Source organism: Odocoileus virginianus, chromosome 18 (genome assembly GCF_023699985.2).
Source record: "Odocoileus virginianus isolate 20LAN1187 ecotype Illinois chromosome 18, Ovbor_1.2, whole genome shotgun sequence".
Classification (NCBI taxonomy): Eukaryota; Metazoa; Chordata; class Mammalia; order Artiodactyla; family Cervidae; genus Odocoileus; species Odocoileus virginianus.
This window is the reverse complement of record NC_069691.1, coordinates 22160468-22173317: the sequence shown is the minus strand read 5'-3', so window position 1 is coordinate 22173317 and position 12850 is coordinate 22160468. Positions and strand designations below refer to the sequence as shown.

The 12850-nt window shown below is 35.4% G+C and overlaps 1 protein-coding gene across 3 annotated transcripts in view; it reads right to left on the bottom strand.

Annotated features, from left to right (window-relative positions):
- Positions 1 to 213: 213 nt before the first annotated feature.
- The window catches only part of JAK2 (Janus kinase 2), a 90191-nt gene continuing 77554 nt past the window's right edge, over positions 214 to 12850 (bottom strand). For 2 of the 3 annotated variants that reach the window (XM_070480430.1, XM_070480429.1), the window contains exons 21-24: positions 12669 to 12841; positions 3235 to 3352; positions 1611 to 1724; positions 214 to 1057 (exon numbers count right to left, since the gene is read on the bottom strand). In XM_070480430.1, coding sequence (XP_070336531.1) covers positions 950 to 1057; positions 1611 to 1724; positions 3235 to 3352; positions 12669 to 12841 — 513 coding nt within the window. In that variant the 3' untranslated portion in view covers positions 214 to 949. The other variant, XM_070480431.1, reaches the window with a different exon arrangement.

Genomic DNA, 12850 nt, shown 5'->3' with positions numbered 1-12850 from the left:
AAACAAAATCTATACTATAGCTTACACTTAAATTTAATGCATGACCATAGGTCCCAGGGATTGAAGAATCTTATTGGCAACCAACAAACAGCTCAAGGGATGACAATATTCCTGGCATTTGTAATCTCAAAATTTTAAAAGAAAACTGTTCACGGTAGTCTTAGAAAAATCTGGAGATAGTTCTATTTAAAAAACATACGTGCCACAAACAAATACAAGGGAGACAAATAAGAAAATATATTGTGTTAATCTTTGTAAACTTGTTCCATTTCAAAATGTATTCTAGAGGGTCAGGAAAATTCCCTATACAAATAAAACTAAACATTTGTTCCCTTTGCTTTGAAAAATATTTACAGTACACAGAACAACAAGCTAAAGTATATACCTGCTTATATTGCTGGCCAGTGACATAGATGTGCAAGGACAAAAAGGTGCATATTCAATTATCTGAGCATCTTAATTTGTCTATAGAGTGAAGTTATCATAGATCAACTATGGAAAAATTAGAAAACATTATTTATGAATACCAGCCCTTGTGTAAAACATCACACAAGACGCCAAGGTGTCATACATTCACTATGGTAAAAACTGTACATATGTATTCTGTATATATTTAAAATTTACAATTTTTTAATCTCTCATAATTCTTAGTTGAAAAATGTCTAATTTTCTCATTTTGGCCAAAGAAAAGTGATGTTAACTGACTGATCAGGTTCCCGAAATATTTTACAAAACTCTTTGCTAAGGACTTTTCATCAATGGTTTTGGCTGGTATCCTCATGAAGAAAAACTCACTAAACTTCGAAAGTAAGCAGGTATTTCCACACTTTTGCTGGCTAATATTGTGATATACATAATAATGATATACGTAACAATAGTCCACAGCAATATGAGATACAAAACTTTGTTCTGTAAGTCTATTCTGGTCTCAGAGTGAAGTTCATTTCTTTCATCCAGTCATGTTGTCCCTTATTTGATCAACTCGAACAGCTAGGTCTCTGAATGAGGGGCGCTGGCTTACACTATTGTTCCAGCATTCTGTCATAATCACATAAATCTGTAAAAGGGAAAATAAACCAAAATTACAATGAACACAAAGTGCCATTTTTTAATTGGTGAAGACATGAATTCGGAACTCCCACTTAATTTTTTTATAGAGGCATATGTCATGGCTATCTACATCCACAGTCATGTTTATGCTATCTATCTATAGAACAGACTTGTGGACTCTGGGAGAAGGCGAGGGTGGGATGTTTCAAGAGAACAGCATCGAAATATGTATATTATCTAGGGTGAAACAGATCACCAGCCCAGGTTGGGTGCATGAGACAAGTGCTCGGGCCTGGTGCACTGGGAAGACCCAGAGGGAAAGGGTGGAGAGGGAGGTGGGAGGGGGGACCGGGATGGGGAATACATGTAAATCCATGGCTAATTCATTTCAATGTATGACAAAAACCACTGCAATGATGTAAAGTAATTAGCTTCCAACTAATAAAAATAAATGGAAAAAAAAAATAAAAGTCCAGTGAATTGCATAAACTGACCTGAAATCCTTGGGTAAAAAGAGAAAGAAAATGTATGATTACTGTGGATAAAAAAAATTTTGTTACCTCATCTGGGCATCCATCTGGTCTTGGTAATCTTCCATTATTCTTCAGGAGTTCTATCAAATGAAACACAATCATCTGTCCTTGTTTGTCATTGCCAATCATACGCATAAATTCCTGAAACACAAACCCACTTTTCAATGACATATTTTTGGTACATTTGAAGCAGAATTCTCAATTTCTTCCAGTAAATGGGGAAAATCCCGTGTATGTATGTTTCCTTACCTTGAAAATTTTAAAAACAAGACTATTTTAACTTCAAAAACTTCCTTTTCAATCATACTTCATAAAAGATTGTTAAATGTGGAACCTCTATAATGCCATTTCTGTAACTGTAACACCCTCAACACAAATACCCTGAGAAGAATTCAAACCCAGTGAACTAAAAACACACTGTGTTTGAACACATCATATCACATTTCAGTTGAAATAAAAAGTTGAATGTAGAAGAGGACATAAAAAATGCAGAATGAATATTAAAGCATAAATGCAATGGAGAGATGTTCATATGTTTAAAATTCACAAGATTAAAGTCTGAACCATAAGGTAGAGGAATATTTACAATGAACACATTTATTTAAATACAGAAAACTCTTGTATATTGATAAGAAAAATTACCAATATGAAAATGGGCAAAGTACACGAGGATACAATGCACACATGCACATACCCCAAACACCCAATAAGTATGTACCCAATCACACTAAAGGCAGAAATGCAAATTAAAATCAAATTGGTACAACTTCTCTCCCATCAATTTGGCAAAGCTGCGTGGAAATGTAACAGTCAACACTGACAAATGATAAAATATATAGCTCTATGCACAGTTACTGAGAGTCTAATTGAGATACAGATTTCCTGGAGAGCATTTTGAAATCATCAAAATCTTTTATATATAAGAGTTTATAATGTTTCACATATAATTACATTTTCACTCTAAGATGACAACCAGAGATAAACATAAATATTTATATATAAGGATAGCCACTATGTTCAATGAGTGTTACTTAAAAGGCTGAAAAACGGAAAATAATTGCCCAGAAACTATATCCTTATGTTGAAACACCACCAAGAAATTAGAAGTCATATTTGTCGTAAATATTTATTAACATAGGAAAATGTCCATGTTATAATCTGTAATGAAAAAGCAGGAAAGCAAACTGTACAGTGTGACTTCTTTTATAAATAAAACAAATAAAATTTAATTTTTACATATAAAATTAAAAGACTCCTGAAAGAAAACATACTACAATATTAAAGTGGTTACCTCTAAGTAGCTGAATTAGAGATTACTTTCATTTTCTTTTCTATACTGTCCTATATTAAAATTATACAATGAATAGAAAAAATATTGCTTTAAAAGGTTTAACATTTGCAATAATTCCCAGGATGAATGAGTTTATTGGATTTACTAAAAATAATATTAAGAGAATATATTAAACTACTACAATCCCCACCTTTTAAAACCTCAAGTTAACTTAATGCGTTAGTTTGGGGGTTACTTTGTTGCTTGTTGTCTTATAAATAACCAATAGGAACTCTAAAATAACCCTAAGTTTACTAATACTCTTTGGAAAAGCTTTTCTCATGTTAAAAAACATTGGAAGTAAACAGAAAGCATACTGACCGCTGGCGGGCTTTTACTCTTCTCAATATAAGTGAAGAGTTCATAGAGAACCACTCCGAAGCTCCAAACATCGGAGGCCACGGAAAACTTGCTCTCTGTCAGTGACTCTGGTGCATACCTGTAATATACTTAAAAGCGTTACTTGATGTGCCAAGTCTTGATTTTACCTGCAAATCACTGGATTTAAAAACAAAACAAAAAACAAGGTGTAGAGAAAAGGGCTAACACATCAGGCCTGAGTTTGCAATCATCAAAAAGGTCTGTTGTTGAATGCTGACACTTGACTGGTACCTGGGATGTTAAGATTCAGGAGGGTTTCCACAATCCCTAAATGACAGAAGTGGCTGACTGCACCTAAACCACTTCTGTAGACAATGTGAGTCTAGAGTTATGGTATATGCCAGATAGAAAATATCCACATGGGTCAGTTCCAATAAAAACTGTGGGCACTGAGTCTCTATTAAGCTTCCTTAGTAGATGACATTTCACACATGTAGTCAGAATTTATTGCTGGGGGAATTAAGTGTGTCCCATCTGACTTTACTGGGAGAGGACACTTGAACACATGTGCTTGGTTCCTCCAGGCATTGCACCGAGTCTTTTTCTTTTGCTGATTTTGCTTTCCAACCTTCCTCTGTAAGAGTCATAGTTATGCTTATGACAGTATGCTGAGTCCTATGAGTCCTTCCAGTGATGATCAAACCTGAGGGTGGTCTTGGGAACCACAACACACAAAGATAACTGAAAGCCAAGAAAAAAAAAATTAATTTTGTCTCCTTAACACCAGGGTTAATTGCACAGTACTTTCAAAGAAAAAAAAAAAAAGCTGATCTTTCCAAGTTAAGCTTAAAATAAATCCAGGTAAGTATCCTAGGGGGGCTTCCCTGGTGGCCCAGATGGTAAAGGATCTGCCTGCAATGCAGGAGGATAGGGTCTGATCCCTGAGTTGGGAAGATTCCCTGGAGGAGGACATGGCAATCCATTTCAGTATTCTTGCTCGGAAAATCCCATGGACAGAGGAGCCTGGCAGGCTGCAGTCCATAAGGTCAAAGAGAGTCAGACACAACTGAAGTGACTTGGCATGCATGCAAGTATCCTAGAGAAAAAAGTGCCTTTTAAGCTGGAGAAGACTTGAAGCTATTAACATATAAAACAAATAACTGTTAATCTGAAAGGAGGTGATTAAAAGAGGGAACATACAAAATAGAAAGTCACAGGGGAAAATGGTTGTCATTCTTTCCCTCAAGTATTAACACTACCCAAGGGAGAATTTTGGCCAATGGATTATGAACATCATGGTCCACAACGTTTATATTCTGTTTATATTCATTAGAGAGAATAATGAAAGATCTGTTTTAAACTGGGATTTTAAATATAAATTATATAAACTGAATCTCTCCTTCAAAATATCCTTCTCTCCTTCAGCCTATGGTTTCTCACTTCCAGAAAGCCTCCTCTAACTAGTTAAGGTCTTAATGACCTCATGCTACTGAATTTCTACAGTACTTTCAGTCTATACTACACAACCATGTAATGCTCTATTATTTTTATATTTATTTTAAAAATTTACATATTTAGTTATGTTATGCTAGTTTATCCCACAAATGGAATATAACCTCCTTGAAGAGTACTACTCCCTCAACCTTTGCAAAATATTCTCTTCCTTTGGTTTTCATGAAAGCACTCTAATTTCTCCCTTCATTTTCACATTACATATGTAAGGATAAATACAAAGGAAAAAAGAAGCCCATGTAGAAAAGGAGGGAAAAGACTCTCTCATTTACTTTAGAAAATTTAGAATTGTGAATTCTCTCTTTGAAATGTATGTAAAAATCTTTTTAAAGGCTTTTGCTTAAAAGCCTCTTGCCAGGTTTACATATAGCAATGTCTTTCTCAAGAACCTGGAAACCACCTCTTCAGAATGCAGTTATCAAGGAAGATCATGCCCCTACATCCCAGTTTAAGTGGGGGGGTAGGAGCCTAACTTGGGCTGGTGCCTCCTGAAAGTTGCAAAACTATCTCCTATCATAAAGGTACGAGAAGTTTATTTTCCCTTTGGATAAAGCCAATTAGCTAACACAAATGGGAACTCCTATTACTAAGTGAATTTAGGATGAATTTACGTGTGACAGATAATGCTGTCAAGTCCTCTTACTTTAGGACTAGTTACTGTTTATCCTGAGAACATATATGAAATGAGTTGAAATGGCTTGGCCATATCCAAGAGTGAGATTTCTTTCTGTTTTTCTGCAATCTCTTAGCAGACTGCTTATGATGCATATTACTTTCTGGATTAATGTTTATTCAGTAATGAAACTGTTTTCTTTCTATTCTATTTTGGGGGAGAGGCTTTCTGGGTTGAGAGATTTGTTTTTAATAACATTTACCCAGCACGTTCCCTCCTTTTCTCCATTCTCTAAAGTTGGGTTTCCCCAAGTTCCATCATTAGAGCTTTTCCTCTCTTTCAAAAACTTTCCCTTAGATAGTGTCATCCACTTACACACTCAGGTCTCCCAAATTTACAGCCACTTTATCTTTGATGCTTCTTTTGTGTTTCAGACTTACTGAAAATTTACGCGTTAAAGTTCCATGGGCAAAAAGAAATCCAGCCAACCTGTACAAGATTATTTTACCTTCTCTGTGCAATCAATGAATGGCATCAAATCTATCTAACTCCCTAAACTGAGAATCTTAAGAATTATATTTGACTCATCTTTCACTCCAAAGTCTACTGAGTCACTAAGTTTCTTTAGTATGTCTTAGATATGTCTCTAATCAGCCTCCCAATCCAATACTGCCATTACAGTCTTCAGTTAGATCCTTATCTCATGACTAGTACAGAGATCTTCAAACCAGGTGAGGAGTAAGCAGAAAAACATACAAATATTTTCCAAGGGGCTCTATAGCAAGAACAATATAAGGATTCTCCATTAATTCAAAACCATGCTTTAATAATTAAAAAAAAAAATGTTAGCAGAAGCATTTTCTCTTAGTTCTTAATACAAAGAAGAACCTACAGGGCAAGCTGGAAGCTAAACAACACTTTTGAACAATAAAAGCAATGTAGATGACAATGATTCTTTTAAATGAAATTACATATTTTAAAAAATATGGTGGCTAAATCCTATGGATAAAAATTATGATTTCTTTCAAACTTTACATGTAGTGTTTGCTTTTCAATAAGTCAGTTAAAATATATTCTATCAACTCCTTCTGAAATATTTATATAAAAATTAGTTGACCTCATTTACTTATATAAAACACTTAGTATTTTTACTTACTACTATGAAAATAAAACAATATGCTAACTATCTGATTTGTTTCTAGAAGTATATAGCTTTCTTTTTCATTAAATACATAAAATTTTGATCATGATGACAATGATATGGTTTCTGATTTTTATACAAGCTTCTTATTAGTGAATCCCCAAAGTCAAACATCAGGCTTCCCAGGTGGTAAATCCACCTATCAATGCAGGAGATGCAAGAGACATGGGCTGGATCACTGGGTGGGGAAGATATGCTCGAGAAGGAAATGGAAACTCACTGCAGTATTCTTGCCTGGAAAATCCCTGGTGAATTACAGTCTACGGGTTGCAAAGAGTTGACACGACTGAGCAGCCCAAAGTCAAACATCAGAGTTCAATTTCCCTAAAACATTTATTTACTGAAGGAGTAACAGGCCTTTTACCATATGCCTTACTTCATAAAACATAATCTTAACTATATTTTATTCTGTACTATGTATTGTAAAGTTAAGTAATGAGAAGCAATTTATCTTAATTATTTAATAATGAAATTTTTTACTAAATATATATCATCTTAAGCTTATCCTGCCCTGGAGGAGGGCACGGCAACCCACTCCACTATCCTCACCTGGAGAATCCCACAGACAGAGGAGCCTGCGGTCCTCCTCTGGACAGGAAGGCTACAGTCCATGAGGTTGCAGAGAGTCGGACACAACTGAAGCGACTTAGCATGCATGCACGCACAAAAGCTTATCCTGACTTCCTTTGTGATTAATCTTTCCAGATATTCAGGAAGAAATACAGGGCCCAAAGCTTTAGGGGCTTTCTTTATGATAAGAATATAAAGTTAGGTATGAAAGTGAATATTTAAAATTAGAAAAGAAAGAATCTCAAAAGGAAGGAACTCTGACATATATGCTTTGTTAGCTTCATTGTAAACATGTCTCTCTGCACATGTGTTCTATAGTTTATGATTTTTTTAAAAAGAGTATTTCATAACATTAATTACTTGAACTGAAAAATGAACTAAGGTTTTTTCTGTCAGAAAATAAGTGTATTTGTTTATGAGGACTGGTATTTATTGCTAAACAGACTGAATGAAGGACATTCTTCATTAAGTGACTCAATCTTTGAGATAGTGCAAGGGATTGTCATATTTAAATCATGTATTTAAAAATGATAAAATGTTATTTAAAATACTGTATTGAAATTAATAATATTGTTTTTTAACTTTTATAAATGTATATACAAGATGCCTCTACATGAGAGTAATACCATGGTTTGAATTAATTTGAAAAAAAATTTTTGGCATATTTCCCGGAAACTGAGAAAATGAAAGACCCTAATGACTGGGTAGTAAATCCACTTTTGAAAATCAAGTGGGTTTAATTCTTTGTTTTCTATGAAACTGAAAACAGAATAGATCTAATGAAACTGCCAGTTAACAAATTCTATTGGTAGATCACTGTATACTGTTTTGCTTATCACAAGTCACAAACGTAAATGACATTGTTTATAACAAAACTCCTTCCATTCCCATCTCATTTGTACAAAAAAGTTTTCTCTGTGTTTACAAAAACAAAAATAAACTTGGAATTTACGTTGAATCTGGTCCTGTTATACAAGTAAATAATATTTATCTAAGGCTATATGGACTAGTTGGAGAGGGGAAAAAAAACCTCCATATCTCATTAAGAAATGATTGCAATAAAAATTTTTAAAGAACTATTCAAATTACTAATCTAAATTAATAATTCATTTATATTGCATTGTAAATTGCACCCTGGCAGTAACTGCAATGATAATTCAATCCAGAAGAAAAAAAATGAAAAGTTTGGTGGTCACAGGAATTTTAAAATTAATTCAATTTATATATGTATTTTGGTTACAAAGGAGATTATCAAGATATATTCCAAGTGCAAAATAAAATACATTATGCAGAATTCTGAGAAGGGAGGTGTAAACATAATTTTAAAGAGAAAAAGGAATAACAAAAAGTTTCTATCAAGAAGAAAGTCTCTTCCTATACCTTTTTAAGTGGGTGACAATCGGTATCAAGTTGCTGTGGCATTTGGATTTTACTGTATACCTCTAAAGGATTGATATGTCTTGTATTAATGTCATTATTTATAATACTTTACAAAATATTTACAACCAAATAAAATTTTTAAATGTTTCATAAAGAATACAGTTTTTGATAATTCTTTCAAATGAGTGTATATGCACAAAGGGTTTCAAAATCAATGACCTAGATACCTGAAAAAGTTGTCTAACTAGTCCTCTCTGCTGTTAGCCTCTCCTTAATATAATGTACCTGCTATACCTCCAGTTCTGGTGTGAAGTCCCTGATACACTAAAAAATTACAGACGTGCCCCCAAAGCTTTTGTTTATGTGGGTTGTATCTACTAATATTTACCATATTAGATTTCGAAACCAAGGAGACGTAAAAGTATCATTAAAAATAACAATAAACTCAGTAATACTAGCATAAATAATATTTTTATTAAAAATAACTATTTTCCAAAACAACAAATTTTGTATTTAGAGTAGTATGTTTTACATTGTTGTTTCTTTAATGTTGGTTTAATACACCTTTTTTGCACCTGATTTTTAGAAAACTTTTATATGATTTTTAAAGGTTATATACCATTTACAAAATATTAGCTATATTCTCCATGTTGAACAAATACATCCCTGTACCCTATCTTACATCCAGTAGTTTGTACCTCCCATTTGGCCACCCCCATAATGCCCCTTCCTACTTGTAACCACTAGTTTACTCTATCTGTGAGTCTGCTTCTTTTTTTGTTATATTCACTAGTTTGTTGTATTTTTGATTCCAAATATAAGTGATATCATACAGTATTTATCTTTCTCTGTCTGACCCTCTAAGTTCACCCATGTTGTTACAAATGACAAAATTTCATTTCTTTTAAGGCTAAGTAGTATTCCACTGTATGTGTATGTACATACAGTTCCATCATGTGTGTATCTATCTATGTATACATAAAAGAGATTCATTTCAGAGGTAAAAACACACACAGACTAGATGGAAGGAAAAATATATTTATAAATACACATTTATAAATATATAGGAGCACCAAAATATATAAAGCAAATATTATCAGACCTAAAGGGAGAAATTAAAAGCAATACAATAACAACAGTAGGGGACTTGAGCACCCCACTTACAGCAGTGGATAGATAATTCACAGAAAAATTAATAAGGAAACAGCTGGCCTTAAATGACATATTAGATGAGATGGAGTTCAAAGGTATGTACAGGATACTCATTCTTCTAAGCTGCACATGGAACATTCCAAGATAGATCACATATTAAGCCACAAGTTGTCTCAATAATTCAAGAAGACTGAAATCATATCAAGCATCTTTTCCAACTATAATGGTATGAAATTAGAGATCACAATAAGAAAATTGGAACACCACAAAATATGAAGATTAAACAATATGCCGGGGCTTCCCTGGTGGTCCCGTGTTAAGAATCCACCTTGCAATACAGCGACCCTGGCTCAGCTCCCCGTCTGGGAAGGCTGCCTCCGCCACGGGACAACTGGGCCCATGTGCCACAGCTCTGGATCTGCGCTCTGCCGCCGACCAGCTGCAGCTGCCGAGCCGTGGAGAGCTACTGCAGCCTGCACACCCGAGAGCCCGTGCTAGCCAGCAAGAGAAGCCACCACGATAGAAGCCAGGGCTCTGCAGTTAGAAAACAGCCCCTGCTAGCCACAACTAGAGAAAGCCGGCGCATAGCAACAAAGATCCAGTGCAGCCAAAAATAATAAACATAAAGTTTAAAAAATAAACAACATGCTACTAAACAACTAATAGGTCAATGAAGAAATCAAAAGAGAAAAATAAAATCCAAAGACAAATGAAAACAGAAATAAAGCACACCAGAATCTACTGAATGCACCAAAAGTAGTTCTAGAAAGGAAGCTCACAATACAGGCCTACCTCAAGAAACAAGAAAAATCTCACAAATAATCTGAATTTACACCTAAAGTAACCAGAAAAAGATCAAAGTCCAAAGTTATTAGAAGGAAGGAAATAACAAAGATGAGGGCAGAAATAAACACTGAAAATGGCAGAAAGTGAACTCAAGAGCCTCTTGATGAAGGTGGCTTAAAACTCAACATTCAAAAAACTAAGATCATGACATCTGATCCCATCACTTCATGGCAAATAGATGGTAAAACAATGGAAACAGTGACAGATTTTATTTTCTTAGGCTCCAAGATCACTGGATGGTGACTGCAGCCATGGTATTAAAAGATGCTTGCTCTTTGGAAGAAAAGCTATGACCAACCTAGAAAACTATTAAAGTGCTGCACTCAATATGTCAGCAAGTTTGAAAAACTCAGCAGTGGCCACAGGACAGGAAAAAGTTGATCTTCATCCCAATTCCCAAGAAGCGGAGTACTAAAGAATGCTCAAACTACCAGACAATTGCACTCATTTCCCATGCTAGTAAGGTTATGCTCAAAATCCCCTAAGCTAGGCTTCAGCACTACATGAACCGAGAACTTCCAGATGTTCAAGCAAGAACAAGCAGGAGATCAAGTTGGAGAACAACTTGGAGATCAAGTTGCCAACATTCACTGGATCAAAGAGAAAGCAAGGCAATTCCAGAAAAATATCTACCTGTTTCACTGACTATGCTAAAGTCTGTGACAGTGTGGATCACAAAAAAACTGGAAAATTCTTAAAAAGATGATAATACCAGACCACCTTACCTGTCTCCTGAGAAACATGTATGCCAGTCAAGAAGCATCAGCTAGAACCTTATATGGAACAACTGACTGGTTCAAAATTGAGAGACGAGTATGTAAAGGCTGTTTTACTGTCACCCTGTTTACTTAACTTATACACAGAGCACATTATGCGATATGCTGGGCTGGATGAGTTACAAGCTGTAATCAAGACTGCCGGGAGAAATAACTTCAGATATGCAGATGATACCATTTTAGTGGCAGAAAGCAAAGAGGAACTAAAGAACCTCTAAAGAGGAGAATGAAAAAGCTGGTTTAAAACTCAATATTACAAAACCAAGAGCACAGCATCTGATCCCATCACTTCATGGCAAATAGAGAAGGGGAAAAGGTGGAAGCAGTGACAGATTTCCTCTTCTTGGGCTCCCATATCACTGTGGATGGTGATTGCAGCCACAAAATTAGAAGATGCTTGCTTCTTGGAAGAAAGCTATAACAAACCTAGACAGTACATTAAAAAGGAAGGACATCGGTTTGCTGACTAAGGTCCGTATAGTCAAGGCCATGGTCTTTCCAGTAGTCATGTATGGATGTGAGAACTGGACCATAAGGAAGGCAGAGTGCCAAAGAACTGATGCTTTCAAACTGTGGTGCTGGAGAAGACTCCTGAGAGTCCGGTGGACAGCAAGGAGACCAAACCAGTCAATCTTAAAGCAGAGGGATCAAAATCAGTCAATCAACTCTGAATACTCACTGGAAGGACTGAGGCTGAAGCTGAAGCTCCAGTATTTTGGTCACCTGATGCAAACAGCTGACTCATTGGAAAAGTCCCTGAAGCTAGGAAAGATTGAGGGCAGAAGGAGAAGAGGGCATCAGAGGAGGAGACAGACGGATGGCATCACCAATACAATCGACATGAACTTGGGCAAACTCCGGGAGATGGTGAAGGACAGGGAGGCCTGGTGTGCTACAGTCCACGGGGTCGCAAAGAGTCAGACACAACGTGGCTACTGAACAACAACAACGGCACTCAAAGCAATCTACAGATCTAATGCAATTCTTATCAAAATTCCAATGGCATATTTCACAGAACTAGAAAAAATTCTAAAATTTGTATGAAACTACAAAAGATCCTTTGAGAAAGGGAACAACCTTGATAAAGAACAAAGCTGGAGGTAGCATGGCGAAAAGGAGAGTTCTTCAATAAACGGTGTTGAGAAAACTGGGCAGATACATGGAAAAGAATGAAATTAGACCATTACCTTATTGACAATTAACATCAAAACAGATTAAAAACTTGAATGTTTGACCTAAAACCATAAAATTCCCAGAGGAAAACATAGGGAGTAACTTCATTGATTATTGTTATAAATATACAAGTGACAAACTACTAAAAATAAAAATAAAGTTTGAAGTCTGTGCTCCAAAACTTCATTTTATGGTACTAAAACATACTCACCAGAATATGGGACTTTCACCAGGCTCTTTCACTTTGTAGTACTCTTTGTCTTGTGGCAAGACTTTGGTTAATCCAAAATCTCCTATTTTAACTCTGTTTTCATTCTCCACTAGTATATTCCTTGTTGCCAGATCCCTGTGGATATACCTTTTTGTACCAAGATACTCCATACCCTATGGATA